This window comes from Stegostoma tigrinum, chromosome 4 (genome assembly GCF_030684315.1).
Source record: "Stegostoma tigrinum isolate sSteTig4 chromosome 4, sSteTig4.hap1, whole genome shotgun sequence".
Lineage (NCBI taxonomy): Eukaryota > Metazoa > Chordata > Chondrichthyes > Orectolobiformes > Stegostomatidae > Stegostoma > Stegostoma tigrinum.
In genome coordinates, this window is record NC_081357.1 from 29,746,959 (window position 1) to 29,767,558 (window position 20,600).

Genomic DNA, 20,600 nt, shown 5'->3' on the forward strand with positions numbered 1-20,600 from the left:
TATAAAGGGATATGGGCCAAAGGCAGATACATGGACTTAGGCCACAAATCGGCCATGATCTCATTGAATAGCTGAACATGCTTGAGGGGATGAATGGTCTACTCCTGTTCTTGTGAGTACAAATGGTACACATCAAATGTATGTAAATTAATTTTATCCAGCATAACTTTTAACGAACATGATTTGTTTTCAACAAAATCATTTGGCTCTTATTGATTTATCTTACCAGAACTGGGTGCTCAAATAATTTGGTTTAGAGTTATTGACTGTGTTTATTCAGAGCTCTTGTTCCAATATTCCTATGTACTAAGCCAGTTTCTTTTTCAAAACTTTCCGCTCATATTCACTTCAAATAATTCAATCCTCTCTCCTATCAACATTGAATTTGTTTGCGTTCAGATGTGGGTATTTTATTCCACGACTCCAACTTGATGACCCCTGGACTTGAGGGGTCCAGTATCTTGGCTGTGAGATTGGCTAAAGGAATTTTGGGGGTCTGGGGGCTAAATTAATCTGGCGGTGGGGTGGGACCCTAAGGAGTAGTGAGGTAAGAGAGAAGGCTGAGGTTGGTACAAAAGTTAAAGAAAGCAAGTTAAATAGACAAGGCATTCAAGATCATTGTAGAGGATGAGGGAAGATTTGTGAATTAAAATGCATTTATTTCAATGTAAGAGGCCTGACAGAAAAGGCAGATGAACTCAAGCATAGAGGGGGAGGGAGGGACACGCTGGTAGATCAGTGTTCTGGAGTGTAGATGCTATTGGGAAGAACAGACGGGGAGGCAAGGGAAGAGTGGGAGTGACACTTTTGATTAGGGAAAACGTCATGCCTGCACTTAGGATATCCCTGGAATTGGCCAATGAAGCTATACGGATGGAACTGAGCAATTAGAACGGGTGATCACTTTGATGGGATTGTACTATAAGCACCCCATAGTCGGCAGGAAATTGAGGAGCAAATGTGTAGGGAGATCACAGGTAGCAGTAAGAATAATAGGGTTGTAATAGTTGAGAATTTTAATTTTTCAAACGTAGATGAGATTCCCATTGCCCTAAGTGCTTCGATATGGAGGAATTCGTTAAATGTGTTCAAAAAAAAAACTTTCTCAATCAATATGTAGATGGCCCTACTAGAGAAGGGGCAAACTATGATCTCCTCGTGGGAAAATAAGGTGGGGCAAGTGACTGAGGCATTAGTGAGGGAGCACTTTGTGACCAGTGACCATAATTTCATTTAGTTTTTAAATAGGATGGAAAAGGATAGATCTGGTCCACAAGTTGAAGTTCCAAACTGGGGCAAGAACAATTTTGATGATATTAGACAATAACGTTTAAAAGTTGACTGGGAGAGGCTGTTCACACAGATAAAGGAACATCTGGCAAGTGAGAGTCTTTCAAAAGCAAATTTCAAAAGTTCAGGGACAGCACGTTCTTGGTAGTATGAAGGGCAAAAGGAGAAGGGAACTGTAGATTACTAAAGATATTGAAGCACTGGTCAAGAAAAAGAAGGAGGCATATGTTAGTTATAGATGGCTGAAATCAAGTGAATTCCTTGAAGAATAAAGGGAGTGTAAGACTCCATTTAGGGGGAAGTCAGGAGGCCAATAAAAGGAGACATAAGACGGCTTGGGTGAATAAGCTTAAAAAGAATAAGAAGAGATTCTGCAAATATATTAAGCACAAAAGAGTAACTAGGGAGAGCATAGGACCCCTTACAGATCAACAAGGCCATCTATATGTGGAACCTCAGGAAATGGGTAAGATCCTTAACCAATATGTCATGTCAGTATTTGCTGTGAAGAAAGACGTAGAAGCTAGGGGACTTGGGAAAATAGCGATTTCTTGAAGAGCGTCTAAATTAAGGGACATGATCAAGTGTATCCCAGGACACTAGGGAAGAAATTGCGAGGCCCCTAGCAGAGATAGTTGTATCATCAGTAGCCACAAGTGAGCTGCCGGAAGACTTGAGGGCAGCTAATGTTGTGCCATTATTTATGAAAGACTGCAAGGAAAAGCCACGAAACTATCAGTAGACCTGTAAGTCTGGCATCAGTGACAGGTAAATTATTGGACGGGATTCTGAAGAGACAAGATCTACATCCTTTTGAAAAGGCACAGACTGATCAGGGATAGTCAGCATGCCATTTTGCATGGGGAAATCATGCCTCGCCAACTTGGGTGAGTTGTTTTGAAGAGGTAGAGCAGACAGATGAAGGCAGTGTGGTAGGCATTGCCTGCATAGACTTTAGCAAGGCCTTTGACAAAGTTCCATATGGTGGACTGGCTAGTGAAATTAGATCAGTAGGATCCAGGGAGAGCCTACACATTGGATGCAAATTTGATTTGGTGGTGAGAGAGAGTTGTTGTTCAGACAGGAAGCCTGTGACCAGCAGTGTGCAGCAAGGATCAGTGCTGTGCCCTCATTATTCATCGTTTATATGAACAATTTAGATGAGAATACAGGACGGTCATTCAGTAAATTAGCAGATTAAACCAAAATAGGTGGTACAGTAGACAGTGAACAAGATTATCTAAAGTACATGATCTTGATCAACTGGCCCAGTGGGCTAAGGAATGGCAGATGGAGTTTAAGTAAATGCGGGGTATTGTGGTTTGGCAAGAAAAGCCAGGGCAAGGCTTACACAGCTGATGGTAGGGCCCTTGGGAGTGTTGTCAAGCAGAGAAATCTAAGGGGTCAGCATGTTACTTACAAGTGGAATCACAAGTAGACAAGATGGCAAAGAAGGCATCTGGCACACTTGGCTTCATCAGTTAGAGCATTTTGCACAGGAGTTCAAACATCATATTATGGCTGCCAAAGACATGGGTAAAGCCACATTTCAAATACAGCTTATATTTCTAGTCGCCCTGCTATAGGAAGGTGGTTATTAAACTGGAAAGGGCGCAGACAAGACTTAGAACGATGTTACTGAGACTGGAGGGATTGAATTATAAGGAGAGACTGGTAAGGCTGGGTCATTTTTCCCTGGACCAAAGGAGGCTAAGGGGTGACCTTCTAAAAGGTTTATAATAGGAGAGGTATAGATAAGGTGAATAGCCAAAGTCTTTTAACCAGGTTAAGGGAGACCAAAACTAGAGGTCATAGTTTTTGGTGAAAGGGGACAAATTTAAGAGTTCTGAGGGGCAATGTTTTCACACAGAGGGTAGTGCATATATGGAATAAACTGTCAGAAGACGAGGTAAAGAAAAACACCAATTACAACATTTTAAGAGACATTTGGACAGGTACATAGATAAGAAGGTTTTAGAGGGATATGGGACAAATGCAGGTGAATGGGACTAGTTCAGTTTAGGAAACCTAGTCAGCATGGACTAGTTGGGCAGAAGAGGTTTTTTTGTGCTTTTATGACTATTTTCTAGTCTTGGTGTTTAATTCTCTTCGGAAAGAGCTTTGAATCCATAAATGTCTGACTCGGGCCAAGTGTGACTGTTTATTCACATTTGACAATACTGGGGTGAGTAGAGTGGTTTGCTGAGCAGAGCAGAGTTAGAGAAGGAGAAAGTTTGAAGGAATGTTCTGTAGGACTGAGAGATGTTGCAGAGAAGAGAAAAAGCTATAAAAGTAAAAATGCTAAATTTAAACCATCGAGCCACCATGATGAGCAGGTGCAACTGATGAAAGATGGCCAGCACTACTTTGATTGAAATATAGAATTGAGGGTAAAATATGAAAAGTTAATTCTGTCTCCATTGGAATAGTTGAGTCTAGAGGTTAAAAAGGCATTAGCACAGATTTCAGCAGCAAATGGATTGAGGTCGGGTCAGAGATGGAGAATATTATGGAGATGCATGCAAGCTGAAATGGGACTGCTATAGAGTGATAACTTCACTTAAAAATTCTTCAGTCTATTAAAATCTAATGCCCTTTCAGTTGAGATGGTTCTTTTTGATGTTGTGAGTCACTTGTACTGTTATTTTGGATATATAAACATGATCCTGTATTTAAGATACAAATGCTGGATTATCCTGTGGTGCAGTAATGTTGATACATAGTTACTGCCAGGTTACTGCTGACAAAATGATGTGGTAATTATTGCTGCTGCATATTGTCCCATTTAATTAAACACAGCTCCAACAGAATAATATATATGAGCAAAACATTAATTAAAGATAGTAACTAGGGAGGAGACATCATGTATTGCATGGTTTTGCTTTCTGGAATAATAAAGTATACCATCAAAAGTCAAATTGGAAGTAGTGTTTAATCCCTTTAAAACCATATATGGATACATGTTTATTTTTCAATAAATGCAACTCAGCTTTATCTGACATTATAATGTGGCACAATTACTTTAATCTGGAGTGTTTTGTAAAGTAAATCATTTAGCTTGTATTTTATTACATGACGCAGTTGAATTGAAATTATGATAGCTTAAGTAATTTATTGAGATTGCCAATTAGAAAGCATTTTGAAAAATTGGCAATTGGCAAAAAGCTTTCTACATATTAAAGGAATTGAAACTTTAAAAGAGAAAGTATTGAATGTTTGGCTGTTACAAACATTCTCCAATAACTGCATGTTTTGAATAACGAGAATAGAAATAGAACATAAAAACTGAAAACTATGCATGCTGGAAATCAGAAACAAAAACAAATTGCTGGAAAAGCTCAGCTGGTCTGGCTCCAAATATTGAGAGAAATCTGGGTCAAGTTTGAGTGACCTTTCCTCAAGAAATGTTAAGTCATGGACGGAATAATGTTTGTTAACCACTACTTGGTATGACAATGATAACTCTCAGTCAGGGATCGTTACTAAGAAAATTACTTTTCTCCATAGGAATACACACGCGCGCGCACACACACACAGTCCCCGATTTGAAGGTGCAACTTAGAATGCTGTTATTCATGGGTGAGATCTGATCATTTTTAGATCCAACATGAGAATGGTTGCTGGTACTTACTATTTATTACTGCATTGTATTGTATTGTGTCCTGACTTGAGTACAAATTGACTTAGGAATATATTCAAGAAAGGAACCCATTCATAACCCTGGCATTACCTGTATGTGAAGAGTTGGAGTTGTACCCTCTCTGCCTACTCTTTGTAACAGGTATAAATGAGTAACTTTCTGGTTAGCAAGACCTAACAAATGGTGTGCCAAAGGATCAGTGCTGGGCTGTCAATTCTTTCCAATTTTTATAAATGATTCAGCGGAAGCAACAGAAAGTATGGGTGCTAAGTTTGTTAATGATACAAAGATAGGTAGGAAAATAAGTTGTGACAATGCAAGGATATAAATTAGTTAGGTGAGCAAGCAAAGATCTAGCAGATGGAGTATATTGTGGGCAAATATGACATTTGTCATTTTGGCAGGCGGAATGAATAAGCATATTATTGAAATGGTCAAAGATTGCTCATTCTGAATTGTGGAAGGGTACTGGGTGACCAAGTGCCTGAGTCACAAGATGTTAGTGTGTAGCAAGTATTAGCAAAATAAGTAAAATAGTATTATTTATGGTGAGAACTGAATGCAATAAAAGGGGAAGTTATGTTGCAATTGCATATGGCTTTGGTGAAACAATATCAGAATTATAGTGTAGGACTCCTTATTTTAGGAAGGACAAAAATGGATCCGAAGAGGAGGTTTATCAGAGAATTACCTGCAAAGAGCAGGTTGTCTGATGTGAAAGCATGGGCTTTAGACTTTAGAAGTGTAAGAGGTCTCATAAAAACTAGGAGGAGGAGTAGGCAATTTGTCCCTTCAAGGCTATTCTGGTATTCATTGATGATGGCTGATCACCCAATTCCGTTGTTCCTGTTGTTTCCCCATATCCTCTGATCCCTTTTGCCTCAAGTGCTATAGAGTGACTTGATTGAAACATATAAGATCCCAAGGGGACATTAACGTTATGAATTTGGAGAGAATGTTTTCTCTTGTGGGAGAATCTAGAAATAAAAGTTATTGTTTAAAAATAAGGTGACACCAATTTAGAATGGCACTGGAGATCTTCTTACTCTCATAGGATTGAGTCTTTGGAACTCTTCCTCGAGGGGTGGATGAGGACACAATTTTTGAATATTGTTGAGAAAGAGGTGGGTTCTCTGTGAACAAGGTGAAAGGATATCAGGGTAGGCAGGTGGAGTTGAAACTAAATCAGATAAGTAATGATTGTATTGAATGGAGCAACAGGTGTGAAGTGGCCGACTCCTAATTTAATTGGCAATATTTTCACACAACTTGAAGGAATGATTATTGTGGAAGAGTTCTGCAAGTAAGCACAGTGAAGCAGTGTTAGATTTTGGAATGGGTAGATAAGTATTGTATGAGATTTAATGCAGAGAAGTGTAAAGTGCTATATTTGTGGGAGGAACAGTGAGCAAATGTAATATATCACCATGAGAGACAAAGTTGGCATTTATACATAGGTACCTTCATAATTGTGTACATAGAAATGGAAGAATATATATGCTCCAGTTGAAGTAGCTAATTATGAAGCTAAATGGGAACCATCTGTGTAGTTAACTTGAAGTTTGACGTTTCTAACCAATGCAACAGAGAAATGGACAAAGCCAACATAATCTCAAGCTACATAAATCAGTCAAAATGACAGTGGCAGCCTTATCCAAATTGTTCAAAGCTTTGTTCGAATCACAGCTTGAATACTTCGTCAATTTTGGATGCTGAGCTTTTCACTTGCTGGATGCAGTTAGTAAAGAAGTGAGAAACTGATCCCTATTGTCAGCTATGTAGGGTATGAGGAAAGACTGCAGCAACTTGGACTTGAGTGTGGAATGGAGCATTAATGTAGTATAACTTTATCGAAGTATAGTAGAAGCCTAATATTAACATTGATATACCGTGAAATGACTTGTGGTACATTGTTGCACTAGCCATCTCCAAATCTTAATTTTGTTTTAGGGGAGATAATTTTTTTTAATTAAAACTGTCAAGTTAAGTGGTGTTCAGGAGACACAGGGACACAGGAAGTTCATTCTTTTGTCTTAACTGAACATGTCTATAACTGAAACCACTGTACAGACTGGAATCTGTCACAGTTCGGCCTCATTCCAAATGGCTCGACTCATCTTCCTTACCAGCTTTTGATCATAAGCCCAGTATTTCAGAGTAGGTCACGCACTGGAAAGGAAGCTACAGCTGTTATGAACATGGGGGGAGTCTAATCTCTCTTCTGAGGGGAGTTCTGCTTCTTTATCTGATTGATAGAACAGGCTGATTGGAGGATGTGGGTTATGAGCTGCAGGTTTTTCCCTAAAATGTGATGTTTTCAGACTCGGTGGTTCAACTGTAATGCGGTCTCGTAAAAATGCAGCATCACCTCTAGGACCTCAACATTCACTTTCTGTTGAGACTTTCACAATATATAAATTAGTTAATTTAAAATAATATTTTAAGCCTAACCATGATAGGATGTCATGGTTGAAACTGGCAAGCACTTAATTTAGAACCAATAACAGGAGATCCTTCACTTTGTGATCATAGTGCAAATAAAATTATCATGTGACAATGTTGCCTAATCAGCTACTTGCCACATGTCGCTACTTGGGAATCCAGATTTTGATAAACTCATCTTGGATTAAATAGTAAATAAACTGAATAATGAGCACAGTTATTGAACATGTAATCTCAGTGCACAGATTTACACAGCATATGTATTTGTTCTACAACCCTGCCTTTTTTTTCTTTATGAATGTTCTGCTGCCTTGATTACTGATTGGAGACTGGAATTTAAGTAAATATATTCTTCTGGTATATAGTTACCCATACTGTGTGCGTTTATCTCCGGTGCGTGTAGCTATAACAGTAGCCACAGCCTAACCCCACCTAATTCCAACTGCCAAGCTGATGGAGCTCAGCAGAAGTATTCTAAACTTTAAAAGGGCTTAGATTTTAAAAAATAATTAAAAATACAAGGGGAAGTTGATAAGACTGAACATAAAGAAATGACAATCTAGGTTTTCTAAAAGAAGTGAAGAGTAAAGCAAAAGATTAATGCTAAATTTATGCAAGTCATTAGTTGGAAACTTATATCCAGTTAAGAACTGCTTAAATTGGAAAGGATGAGGTTGAAGAACAAGTTTATTGCAATGGACCTGAAATTAATAACTTTTGTTATGAGAAGAGGCTGGGTAAATGGGATGCTTCTTACTGGAAGAAAGGTTCTAAAGAAGATTAGAAATAGGAGCCGGAGTAAGCATTCAGTCCCTCAAACCTGCCCCACCATTTGAGATGGTGGCTGATGTGGCTAGGCATCAACTCCACTTTCATGTCCATGCTTTCTGGCCGTCAACACACATATGGCAATCACTGTTTAAAATACTGTCAATGAACTAGCTTGCCTCGAGCAGAAAATCCCAGACATCGCTGCTATCTGAGAGGAGATTCCTTCACATCTGAGTTTTAAATGAACACCCTTTATTTTGTAATTGTGTTCCCTAATTCAAGATGCTCCCACTGGTGGAAACGTCTTCTTAACATCTACTGTGTAAGGGCCCTCAGAATCTTGTGTGTTTCGATAAAATCACCTCTCTTCTAAAATTTTTCTTCTAAACTCTAATGATTAAGGGTCTTATCTGGTTTGCCTTTCTTAATAGGTCAACCCTTTTACCCCAGAAATAAGCTGACTGAATATCTTTTGAACTGCCTCCAATACCATTACATTCATGTTAGAAACAGGGACCAAAACACTCCAATATCCTAGCAAAAAAAGGCCTCAACTCTATTTGCCTTCTTATTTACTGAATTCATTACTGCTTAAGTACCTACATGCAACTGTTTTGTGTTTAGTGCATCAAAATACCTAGGCATCTCTGCGTTTCATATTTGGAGTCTCTCTCCATTTGAAATATAGTGTATCTTGGATTCTCCCTACCAAATTGTATGACATCATGCTTTCCAACATTAAACTCAGCAGCTGAGTTTTTGTCCACTTGCTCAATTTATCTTTTTACCCTTGAAGATTCTTTATGTCCTCTTCACAATGCACCCATCTGCCCATTTTTGTAATCAGCAAATGAAGATACACTACATACCACCCCTCATCCGAGTCCTTATTGTAGATGGAAATAATTGAGGGCCTAGGACAGACCTCAAGGCACTGTACGCGTTTCCAACCTAAAAAACACCATTACTCCTGACATTGTCTTCTGTGTAACAAGCAAGCTTCAATATCATGATCTCCTATCTTATGCAATATGTGGCACCTTACCCAATGCCTTCTGGATATCATGTTAACCCTGTTTGTGTTGAGCTTTCCTAAATCTCCACTATTTCTTCCTTCATAATGAACCCCAAAATTTTCTCCAGTATCAGATATTAGGCTAATTGACCCAGGTATTCCTGCTTTTTCTCTCTCCCTTATTTCTTGAACTCTGCATCCGTTTTCCAATCCACTGGAATCCTGAGAGCTGTGGAATTTTATTTTCTTGCTTTCTGTTTCCCTCCTTTCTTCAATAGGAGTGTCACATTAGTAGTTTTCAAATCCTCTGGAATTCCTCCTGAATCCAGTCAGTTCTAGTTTGGTGAGGACAAGATTAGGGTATTGAGCTCAATGATCAGTCACGATCATAATGAATGGCGAAGCAGGCTCACGGGATCAAATGACCTACTCCTCCTATCTTGAATGTTCCTATGGAACATTTCAACCAATGTCTCCACTATCTCTGGAGTCATATCCTTTAAAACTCATCAGGTTCTGATGATTTGTCTGCCTTTAGTCCCAAAAGTTTGTCCAATACTTTGTCCCTCATGATAGAGACTGTTACAATATTATTCCTTCCATTAACACTGTTTATCTATTATCTTCAGGATTGAACATAGAACAGTCAAGACCCACGATGTCTGTGCCAGTCATGATGCTCTTTTAAACTAATCCAATCTGCCTGTGTTTTTTTTTCTCTTGTAATGTGCACCTACATTTGTCATTTTAGGAAAGGAAGGTGTTGAAGTGTTTCATTACGTTACATACTTTAGTTCTTATCAATTCTGATATACAGTAGCTAGATAAATTCTATCTGAATAACATTTGTTATTTGCTTATTGCTGAAATAATGTTTGGTGCATTTGAAGCTGATAAAATTAATCTAGCATTTTAACTAAAATCTTTTTGTGGCCTCTTTGTAGGAGGTATGCTGGAAAACAAGCAAAATTGTTTTGATGACTTTCAACGGGCTGCTGAAGTTCTCATCGAGAAGGGCTACACTAGTTCAAAGAAACTGACCATTAACGGAGGCTCTAATGGTGGTCTATTAGTGGGTATGTCAGTATGACGTTTTATATAAAACACGTTTTTGGAAAATATCTCAAAAAGGCTAAGTTACAATATAAGAGCACACAGTGTTGGCAGTAGTGTATTGACATAGATAGAGAATTGGGTAATGACCAGGAAGCCATAAGTGGACGATAAGAGTTCCTATTAATGACCTGGAGGAAGGAAGCAAATGTACCTGTTACCATATTTGCAGATAATATCCAAATAGGTGAAAAGCCAGGTTTTGAACAAGTTATAGAGAGCAATTGATAGGTTAAGTAAGTGGGGAAAAAAGTTTATGAATGGATTACAATGTGAGGTGTGAAGTTGTTCATTTTGGAAGGGAGAATAAAAGAACAGTATTATTTAAATGGAGAAAAATTACAAAAAGCTAGAATGCAAAGCGACTTGGAGATACTTGTGTGTATATAACACAGAAAGCTAGCACACAGGTGCATCAGGTAATCATGAAAGCTAATGAAATGTTGGCCCTTATTTCAAGGGGGTTCGAGTATAAGAGAAGGGATATGTTACTGCAACTGTACAAGGTGCTGGTGAGATGACATCTGGAAAACTGAGAGCTGTTTTGGTCCTCTTATTTTATTTAAGAAAATATATTATTTCATTGATGGCATTTCAGGCAAGTTTCAATCGGTTGATCCCCAGTGTGAAGGGATTGTCTTTTGGGCAAAGATTAAACAGTTTGGGACTCATTGGAGTTTAGAAGAATGAGAGGTGATCTCACTGAAACGTATACGATTCCTAAGGGGCTTGATATTGTCCTGCTGAGAGGATGTTTCCCCTCACACGTGAGTCTTGAACCAGAGGACAAAGCCTCAGAATTAAGGGCTGCCGAATTAAGACTGAGGTGAGGAGGAAATTCTTCTTTGAGGGATGTAAGTCTTTGGAACTGCATGCCATTGAAAGCTGTGGGAGGATAGTCCTTGTGTATATTTTAAGGCTGAGATAGAAAGATTTTTGCTTAGTCAGGGAATCAAGGGTTATGAGGAATGTGCAGGAACATTGATAAAAGGAGTGCCGGATCAGCCATGATCTTATTGAATGGCAGAGCAGACTCAAGTGACTAAATGGTCTACTCCTGTTTCTGTTTATGGTCTTATGTAATGCATTGAAGGGGTTTTTCATGGTAAGGTGCATTTGATGATTATACTATCTAACAATACAAAAAGTGATTGGAAAAGGAAAAACCTTACCAGGATGAATAAACAGAAGCCTGTTTAATACTGTCATACACTTTGTGCGCAGAGGCAGAGCTCTGCCATTCGGCAATATTAAAGCCAACTTTTATTTTACAAAGTGTTCACACAAACCAAAAATTGTAACTTCAATGACTGCTTTTGAGTTTTGCCACAGAGCGGAACAATATGCATACCAATTAAGAGCTACATCGTACTTCCAGTCAAATAATAGTGATATTATTTGGCTGAATCATTTTATTTGGTGGCATCAGAAATGCTATTTTTTAAATTTGTTCATAAATGTAGGCCGCATTGGAAAGGCCACATTTGTTACCTATCCTTGTCTCCTCTGCAAGGCTATTTTTCTAATCTAAAAGTTACAGCAAGGCCTGTCACTGCTTACATATAGGCAACTTGAAGTGAACAAGAAAAAATTGCAACCAAAGAATGTACGCTATCAGGGTGATCTGCTGAGGAAAACCATTAATGTTCAAAATGTACTAATGACAAATTAATCAGAGATAATGGGAACTGCAGATGCTGGAGAATCCAAGATAACAAAGTTTGAAGCTGGCTGAACACAGCAGGCCAAGCGGCGTCTCAGGAGCACAATGATGAAGGGCCTAGGCCCGAAACGTCAGCTTTTGTGCTCCTGAGATGCTGCTTGGCCTGCTGTGTTCAGCCAGCTTCCAACTTTGACTTAATTTGTCATTATAACATTCATATTACAAATTTGCCTTTCATTGTTTTATCATGTAGCATTTATCAGTCATTGATGTCTTACAGTGATAACCAGACTCTGTGTTTTCTTAGAAGTTGGACATATAATGCCCAACTACACAATTCAGAATGAGGTAATTGAATCATAACTTGGCAAAAACATATTCAAAGTTAGTTTTGAAAGTGGTTGTGGCCTTAAATTGAAAGCTTTACTGAATTAAAAGACTGAAGGGACAAGTAAATATATTTTATAGTGAATACTTCTATTAAAACCTTTTTTGTACACTAGAAATTTCAATTGATAAGAAAAGTATTTTGAATGATTTAAAAAGAATAGATTGTACAGCATAACATGCTGATGTTGAAGGTGGCTGCAACAGGTAAGTTATAAACTTGTTAAAGGAAGTTGACTTTGGAAATCTTGTTAGCGTGCATCTGATTGGGAAATGTGAAGTGAGTACAGTAGCTAAGGCTAGGAATTCTTGCATAAGAATAACCATGTTTGTACAATTTTCAATGAGAGCTGAACAAACAAGATTCCAAAAAATCAATAGATAAATTTGATTTGTACATCTGACATACAGAAAATCATTTTATTCCTTAAAATGAATAACAATGGCTTTACCAAACTACTTTGTTGGTTCTGACTTTAAAATGTTGCATGCTGAAAGTTTGCACTAAAAGTGTTCCTTTTAACAGAACTAGCATCACTATCTCAAAAGTGCCTTTGAACATTATTATTTGCAAATAAAATTTGGTATTACATCCCGATTGACTTTAAAGAAGGAGGAGGATGATATAAAGCTCCAAATTTGTGATGCATCGGCATGTCAAACTGGAAATATCTTCTATAAAGTGATTCACAAATGATTTAAATTTTTGAAAATGACATCTTGTCAAAGAAATGAATTAGTAGAAACTAAACTGTGCAAAGAAGCATATTTGATTTTCAGTATTGTTTTGGATGCAATGAAGAGTTATTTTTAAACATGCTTTAGGTGATTACTGCATAACTAATTATATAAAACAAGTTCGCTCAGGCTTTTGTGTGTTTGTGTGGATGTATCAAGATAACATGATAAACATCCTTAAGTTAATTTTGACCATTTTTCAGTTGTACAGCATGGAATCCGTCCTTTCGGTCCAACTAGTCCATGCTGACCATAGCCCCAAACTAAACTCGTCCCTCTTGCTTATGTTTCTCAATCTCTCTTTTTTTTTCCCAGCGGCTTGCGTCAACCAGCGACCTGACCTCTTTGGCTGTGCTGTAGTGCAGGTTGGAGTCATGGATATGCTTAAATTCCATAAGTTCACTATTGGACATGCATGGACCACTGACTTTGGCTGTTCAGACTGCAAGGAACAGTTTGAATACTTAATCAAGTAAGTTTTATATTGAAACATTTGGAAAGATGTTCTGATTTTTTTTTTCAAACTGAGAGCAACGGAATCCTATAAGCCAAGAACTTCAAACCCAGTTCTTAGCATATGTTGTGAGCTGATTGCCATAGCAGGAAAGGCGATTTATCTGGGTTGTCCTCAATTTGAAAGGAAGAATTGGCTGTTGTGATATTGTCTGTACAATATCTCTGGAGGCAAGAGAGGTTGTTTCTACTAACAGATGCAACTAGGACTAGGGGGCATAGCCTCAAAATGAAGGGAAGCAGATGTAGGACTGAGGCCAGGAGCAATTTCTTCACCCAAAGTGTTGTGAATCTGTGAAATTTCCTGCCCAGTGAAGCGGTTGAAGCTACCTCACTGAATATTTTTGAGGCAAGGCTATATAAATTTTTAAACAGTAAAGGAATTAAGAGTTATGGTGAGTGGGCAGGTAAGTGGACCCAAGTCTCAAAAAATCAGCCATGATCTTATTAAATGGCGGGTCAGGCTCGAGGGGCCAGATGGCCTACTCCTGCTCCTAGTTCTTATGTTCTTAAGTTATGTATATGTGAGAATAGTACACAGACAACCTAACGTCTTAAGTTCCCAAATAATTTGAGTTGTAGACTCCATAAATCAAGACTGGGATGGTACAGTTTTCAGTCCCACAGGATATATTTGTTATTTTTTATTCATGCTGTGAAAGTACCAGTGAGCTTACATTATTTATACAATTTTTACTTGTGCAAAAAATAAATTGAAAATAATGTTTTCACTTGTGTAGAAAGGTAGGAATTACCTCTATAGATGCGTTAGTGACATTAGTCTTGTACCATTGAGATCCTAATTCAAGACCGCAACCAGTTCAATGAAATTTAGTATTGGAAGAAAATTTAATGATCTAACATACGTGTGTTTTCAGCAATTATCTGTTTTACCACAGAATCTTTAATACAATATCTTAATTGTCAGACTGGATTGTAAATTTAACTAATTAATTTTTGAAATTACTAAGTCTTCTATTTCGTATTCTTGACCAAGATATTGTGTATCTGTGAAACTCAATTCTTTAAGACTATTAATGGTTATATTTGTATTTTTTTTAGATACTCACCACTTCACAATATTAAACTACCAGATGATGGCACTCAGTATCCAGCAATGTTGTTGATGACAGCAGATCACGATGACCGTGTCGTTCCTCTCCATTCTATGAAGTTCATAGCTACTCTGCAACATGTTGTTGGCCGTAGCCCAAATCAGAGTAACCCACTGTTCATCTATGTTGATACCAAGGCTGGGCATGGTGCAGGAAAGCCAACAGCTAAAGTAATTCAAGAGGTCACTGATATGTATGCCTTCATTGCAGAGACATTGCATCTTGAATGGGTCAATTGAGATAGCTTTTGTTATATATTCATATAGTTGGTATTGAAGGTGTGGTTTCAAAACATGTAAACAAATTTAGAATACGCTTAAGACATTTAAGAATAGTATCATCATTAAGTAATATGTTCTTTGAGATTGAAGGGTATTTTCATACCTCAGTAGAATAACAATTCCTACAAAGTAAGAGATACAGAATTTAAAAAAGTAGTTAAAGTTTAACAGCTGTGTGCAGCATTTTGAGAAATAAATGAGCTACGAAAGATTCCAGTGGTTATTTACTCCCATAAACACAACTTCTTGTTATAGTGATATCCATTTTGTGTTTGTGTATTTTAACCTATCTATGTGGATTGTTGTCAGAATTGGACATAACCTGAGATTATTTTACACAATTGGACCTTTTTTCCATTTGAAAAGAAACTCCAGCTAATAAAGCTAGATTTAAATATTTAAGGAGATTTTCGAATAAATGGCTGTAGTCATTGCCCATTTAAACATTTTTGTTTTCTACAGTACAGAAAGGTATAGAAACATTCCATTTGGTGTGGATTTTTACTTTGTACTCGGCATAATTCAAACTTCTCTGCCATTTCCTTTTCCTTTTGATCATCAATTACTCACATCTACTAATGCATCCATTAGAATGGTAACAATTATTTTCATTATTTAAACAAACTGAATAAAATGAGTAATGATATGGAGTTGAGGTTTCTTCTGCTTTCCAGATGTGAAAATAATAGCTTTCCATTACTGTAAGCAATTAGTTTGTGACTTTATAGACTGATCCACCCCACTACATCAGACCAGGTCAGTTTCCATGTGTTTGGTTATATACGGATTGTTTAAAGCCATTTGTAAGCATGAAAATTCAGGGACACAGTAAATAATCTAAGTTTGTATCAAAGTGATGTAACTTAGAATTTCACATTTTTCCATGTTCTGATAGGTTATTTTGTGTGCTTTGTCTGTTTAAAGAAAGCCCAGCACAATACATCTTGGATTTTTGAAAGCTCCTGTTGCATTTTTCCTGGTAATGTGCAATTTCACCATGTGGTAGAGAGGAGAGGTGTTATGAGATTTTTGTCCAAATGTATTGGATGCATTTGGTAAATCACATATGTTGTGATGCCGTAGAATTAAGTTATACTAATGCTGATTTAGAAGTTTTTGATTGTAAGGTGTAAGTAGTGTATTGAAATTGAGCATAGGCTTATGAATTATTTTTCTTAGCTTAGTCTCTGGATATACAACAAAATAAGCTACAAATACAACATAGTTTTAATACTAATCTCAGACAGCCACATACATTACCATGTAATTTCAGTGCATTTAAGTTGCATTTGACTGTTAAACAATATAATTTTTACCTCAAATCTCAGTTGAAGAAAGCACTAGTAACTAATAATTCAGATTCGCACCTTCTTATGCTGAATTAATGTACTGGGTTTTAGAACCTGAAAAAATAAAATGCAATTTGCCAAACATTTCTGCTTTTCCGAGTGTATTTTCCATGCTAAGAATGATTTTACTTTTTAATATAGATACACGTGAACACCACCAGCTCCAAATTCCTTTTGAAAGCACTCATTGTCTTGGTTTGAAAATACAACACCATTGTTTTGCTGTGGCTAGTATTATGATTGGTGGCGTCAATCATTATGTCTTCAAAAACACAAGAAGGCATTTTATCACCTTCTGGAGAGCAACTAACAGTGGGCAAGCTTTGGTGGCTGGGCCAGCAATTATTGCATCCCCTGAATGAATTTTAGTAAAGTTGTAGTTATTCATTTCACAACATCCTTATTTACCTAGGAGTAAGAGACACAAAAATTTTCAAACTTTGAAATCGGGCCACAGTGGGCAAAGGTTCTGGAAGCACTCTGTCTAATTTAAGAGCTGCTCAATACTGACATAATAGAAATGTCCTTAACATTGAAAGAGCTCAGGAATATGTCAACAACTTACGCTATAAAAATTCGCAAAGCACAACACCCACCTATTTCTCCGCAGATCTAAAATGCTGATGCCTAATATCAGGTTTCAACACAATTCTTTTATTCCTTAATGCATTTTCATATCCATCATATTTCGGTTCCGAATGCTGAGAGTTAAAATTGTTCGGGACTCAAAGGATTTTGTCCAATTTTTGGATTTTCTGTATGCTTAATTTCAAGGTGTTTTCATCCACTTATGAAATTGCTTGGATGTGCAGTCCATTGCATCCTTGTAATTTTGTTTCAGAAAAAGCGATAAATATTAGTAGTGATAATGGGAACTGCAGATGCTGGAGAATCCAAGATAACAAAGTGTGGAGCTGGATGAACATAGCAGGCCAAGCAGCATCTCAGGAGCACAAAAGTTGACGTTTCGGGCCTAAACCCTTCATCAGAGAGGGGAATAGGGAGAGGGGACTGGAATAAATAAGGAGACAGGGGGAGGCGGACAGAAGATGGAGAGAAAAGAAGATAGGTAGAGAGGAGAGTATAGGTCAGTCCAGGGAAGATGGACAGGTCAAGGAGGCGGGATGAGTTAGTAGGAAATGGAGGTGCGGCTTGAGGTGGCAGGAAGGGATGGGTGAGAGGAAGAACAGGTTAGGGAAGCAGAGACAGGCTGGGCTGGTTTTGGGATGCAGTGGGGGGAGGGGAAGAACTGGGCTAGTTTTGGGATGCAGTGAGGGAAGGGGAGATTTTGAAGCTTGTGAAGTCCACATTGATACCATTGGGCTGCAGGGTTCCTAAGCGGAATATGAGTTGCTGTTCCTGCAACCTTCGGGTGGCACTGCAGGAGGCCCATGATGGACATGTCATCTGAGGAATGGGAGGGGGAGTTGAAATAGTTCGTGACTGGGAGGTGCAGATGTTTATTGCGAACCGAGCAGAGGTGTTCTGCAAAGTGGTCCCCAAGCCTCCGCTTGGTTTTCCCAATGTAGAGGAAGCCACCCTGGGTGCAATGGATAAAATATACCACATTGGCAGATGTGCAGGTGAACATCTGCTTGATATGGAAGGTCATCTTGGGGCCTGGGATAGGGGTGAGGGAGGAGGTGTGGGGGCAAGTGTAGCACTTCCTGCGGTTGCACGGGAAGGTGCCAGGTGTGGTGGGGTTGGAGGGGAGTGTGGAGCAGACAAGGGAGTTGTGGAGAGAGTGGTCTCTCCGGAAGGCAGATACGGGTGGGGATGGAAAAATGTCTTGGGTGGTGGGGTCGGATTGTAGATGGCGGAAGTGTCGGAGGATGATACGTTGTATCCGGAGGTTGGTGGAGTCGTATGTGAGAATGAGGGGGATCCTCGGGGCAGTTGTGGCGAGGGCGCGGTGTGAGGGATGTGTTGCAGGAAATGCGGGAGACACGGTCAAGGGCGTTCTCGACCACTGCGGAGGGAAAGCTGCAGTCCTTGAAGAATGTGGACATCTGGGATGTGCGGGAGTGGAATGCCTCATCCTGGGAGCAGATGCGGCGGAGGTGGAGGAATTGGGAATAGGGGATGGCATTTTTGCAAATATTAGTAGTGGTTTGGTCTTGCTTATGGAAACCAAGCAATCAAACTATGAGCACGAGTAGGCCAGCCAGCCCCTTGAACCTGCTCCAGCATTGAATAAAATTTACGTCTCATTTATGCCCATTCCCAATAACCTTTTATCTTTTGCATGTCAATAATATGTCTGCCTCTGCCTTAAAAATAACCAGACTCAACTTTCACTACCATTTCAGGTAGAGTGCGTTGTGGACCAGACCAAACCCCCTTAACTTTATTAAGAAGACAACTTAAACCCCCACTTTTTAAAGGCAGGTGTATGGCATTGTGTTCCAGAAGTAAGTCAATTGGTCAAACAGGCTTGATGCAAAACGCTGTCTATTCTTACACTATTGTTAGAATACAAATTAAAGAACTGGATTAAGCTAACTCTATTGGAAAAATGCAACAGAATAATAGATTATTTAACTGCTAAACACTAGCTGTTTCACTATAACAATATCCCATAAACATGCCCTTGGCAAAGGAAAATGCAGTAAAGCAGATTGTGTTTTATGCAATTCTGCAGTCCAGGAAGAAAGACCATCAAGACAAAACTCTGACAGAGAGAGAGATCTCAAGTATTTTGCTGTAGCAGGGAAACCTTTATTACCCCAACAGCTGCTGAAAGTTAAACCAAAATCTTGGTTCTGTGGGAGTTTGACCCCAACCCTTCATACTGCTTCTATTGTTCCAACTTTTAATTTAAAAAAAACAAGGGTTCACAAGATGTTTACTTTTTTGGCTTGGAACAGACTGCTCAGATTTCCGCTCAATTTTTCTTCCCTTTTGTTTAAAAAAAGACAAAATACACTTCTTAAAACCACAGTATCATCTCGGGCATTGCAAAGGCACTCAACATTCTCTATGAGAATAATGTTTCCTCAGTTAAATCTTTAAAAAATCAGCTGTACATTTGAGGGTGACCCCTAATTTGGACCCCTGCACAAGGAGAAGCATTACTTCTACATTCCCTCAGCCAAACCCCCTCAGGATACCATGTTTCTATTGGGTTGTATCTTGCTCTTTGAAACTTCAGCAGACAATGGCTGGCCCATAAAACATTTCTTAATAAAAGGACTAACCCACTGCTGGTATTATCCTAGTATACTATCTGTGAAGTTCTGAAATAAGGGGAACAATACGGTTTGCAGTACAGCAACCCTAGTTTCATCAATGCTCTGTATTACTCTAACATAGCCTCACTACTTTTGTATTCCATTCTCCTTTCAAAAAAATAATAAAATTCTATTAGCTTTCCAAATTATTTGCTGTACCTGCAAGCTAAACTCCTTGCATGCGTGGACATCAAGATCTGTCTGCATATCAGACCTCTGTGATCTTTCACCATTTGCATGTTTACTCTTTCTATCAAAATAGACAACTTTACATATACTCATATCATTCTCAATTTGTCATATTTTAGCCCACTCACTTAACCTATAAAATTCCCTTTGTAGCCTTAGTATGTCTTTTTCACAACTTGCTTTCCTGTGTATACTCGTGTCATCGAATTTAACAAGCATATCTTCCATTCCTTTATCTAAATATTTTGCATAAATTATAAGAAATTAAGTTCCCAGCACTGATCTCTGTGACACACCACTTGTTCCTACTTGCAAACCATACAGTTCCCCATTTGTGCATTACTGTCTGTCTTTACATTTTTCTGGTTTAAAAGTTTTGAGAGAAAGCTGGATGTGACTGAAGGTAATCAAAAGTGTGGTCTTCTGGGTTGGAGGTCGTTTAACATTAGAATTTTAACCACAAGTCACAAAATTGATTTGATTTATTATCATCACATACCTAAGTACAGAGGAAAGTTTTGCGTGCAATGCAGGCGGATCATAACCTACAAAGATGCTAGGGTGATTGAACAGAGCAAGCAATGCAAAGTTACAGCTGTGGAGAAGGTGCACAAAAAACAAGATCAACATTAGATGTGAAATTTGAGAAGTCCATTCAGAAGTCTAATAAGTGGGGAAGAATCTGTTCTTGAACTTGGTACATCTGTTTAAGTTTTTGTATCTTTTACCTGTTCGAAGAGATTGGAGAACTACTTCAACAGAGGTAACTCTGAATTAAGTCGTTACCTGTATTACTGTCAGATGTTATGACCTGCTGTTCAGGATCCAAAACGAGTTTGAACCAAACCCTTCTTGCACTATAGA

The 20,600-nt window shown here is 38.4% G+C and overlaps 1 protein-coding gene across 2 annotated transcripts in view; it reads left to right on the forward strand.

Annotated features, from left to right (window-relative positions):
* LOC125452453 (prolyl endopeptidase-like) overlaps nt 1–16,401 on the forward strand; it is a 162,466-nt gene extending 146,065 nt beyond the window's left edge. For both annotated transcript variants that reach the window (XM_048530880.1, XM_048530881.1), the window contains exons 13-15: nt 10,103–10,234; nt 13,375–13,531; nt 14,635–16,401. In XM_048530880.1, coding sequence (XP_048386837.1) covers nt 10,103–10,234; nt 13,375–13,531; nt 14,635–14,926 — 581 coding nt within the window. In that variant the 3' untranslated portion in view covers nt 14,927–16,401. The remainder of the gene's footprint in view (nt 1–10,102; nt 10,235–13,374; nt 13,532–14,634) is intronic.
* Nucleotides 16,402–20,600: the final 4,199 nt, after the last annotated feature.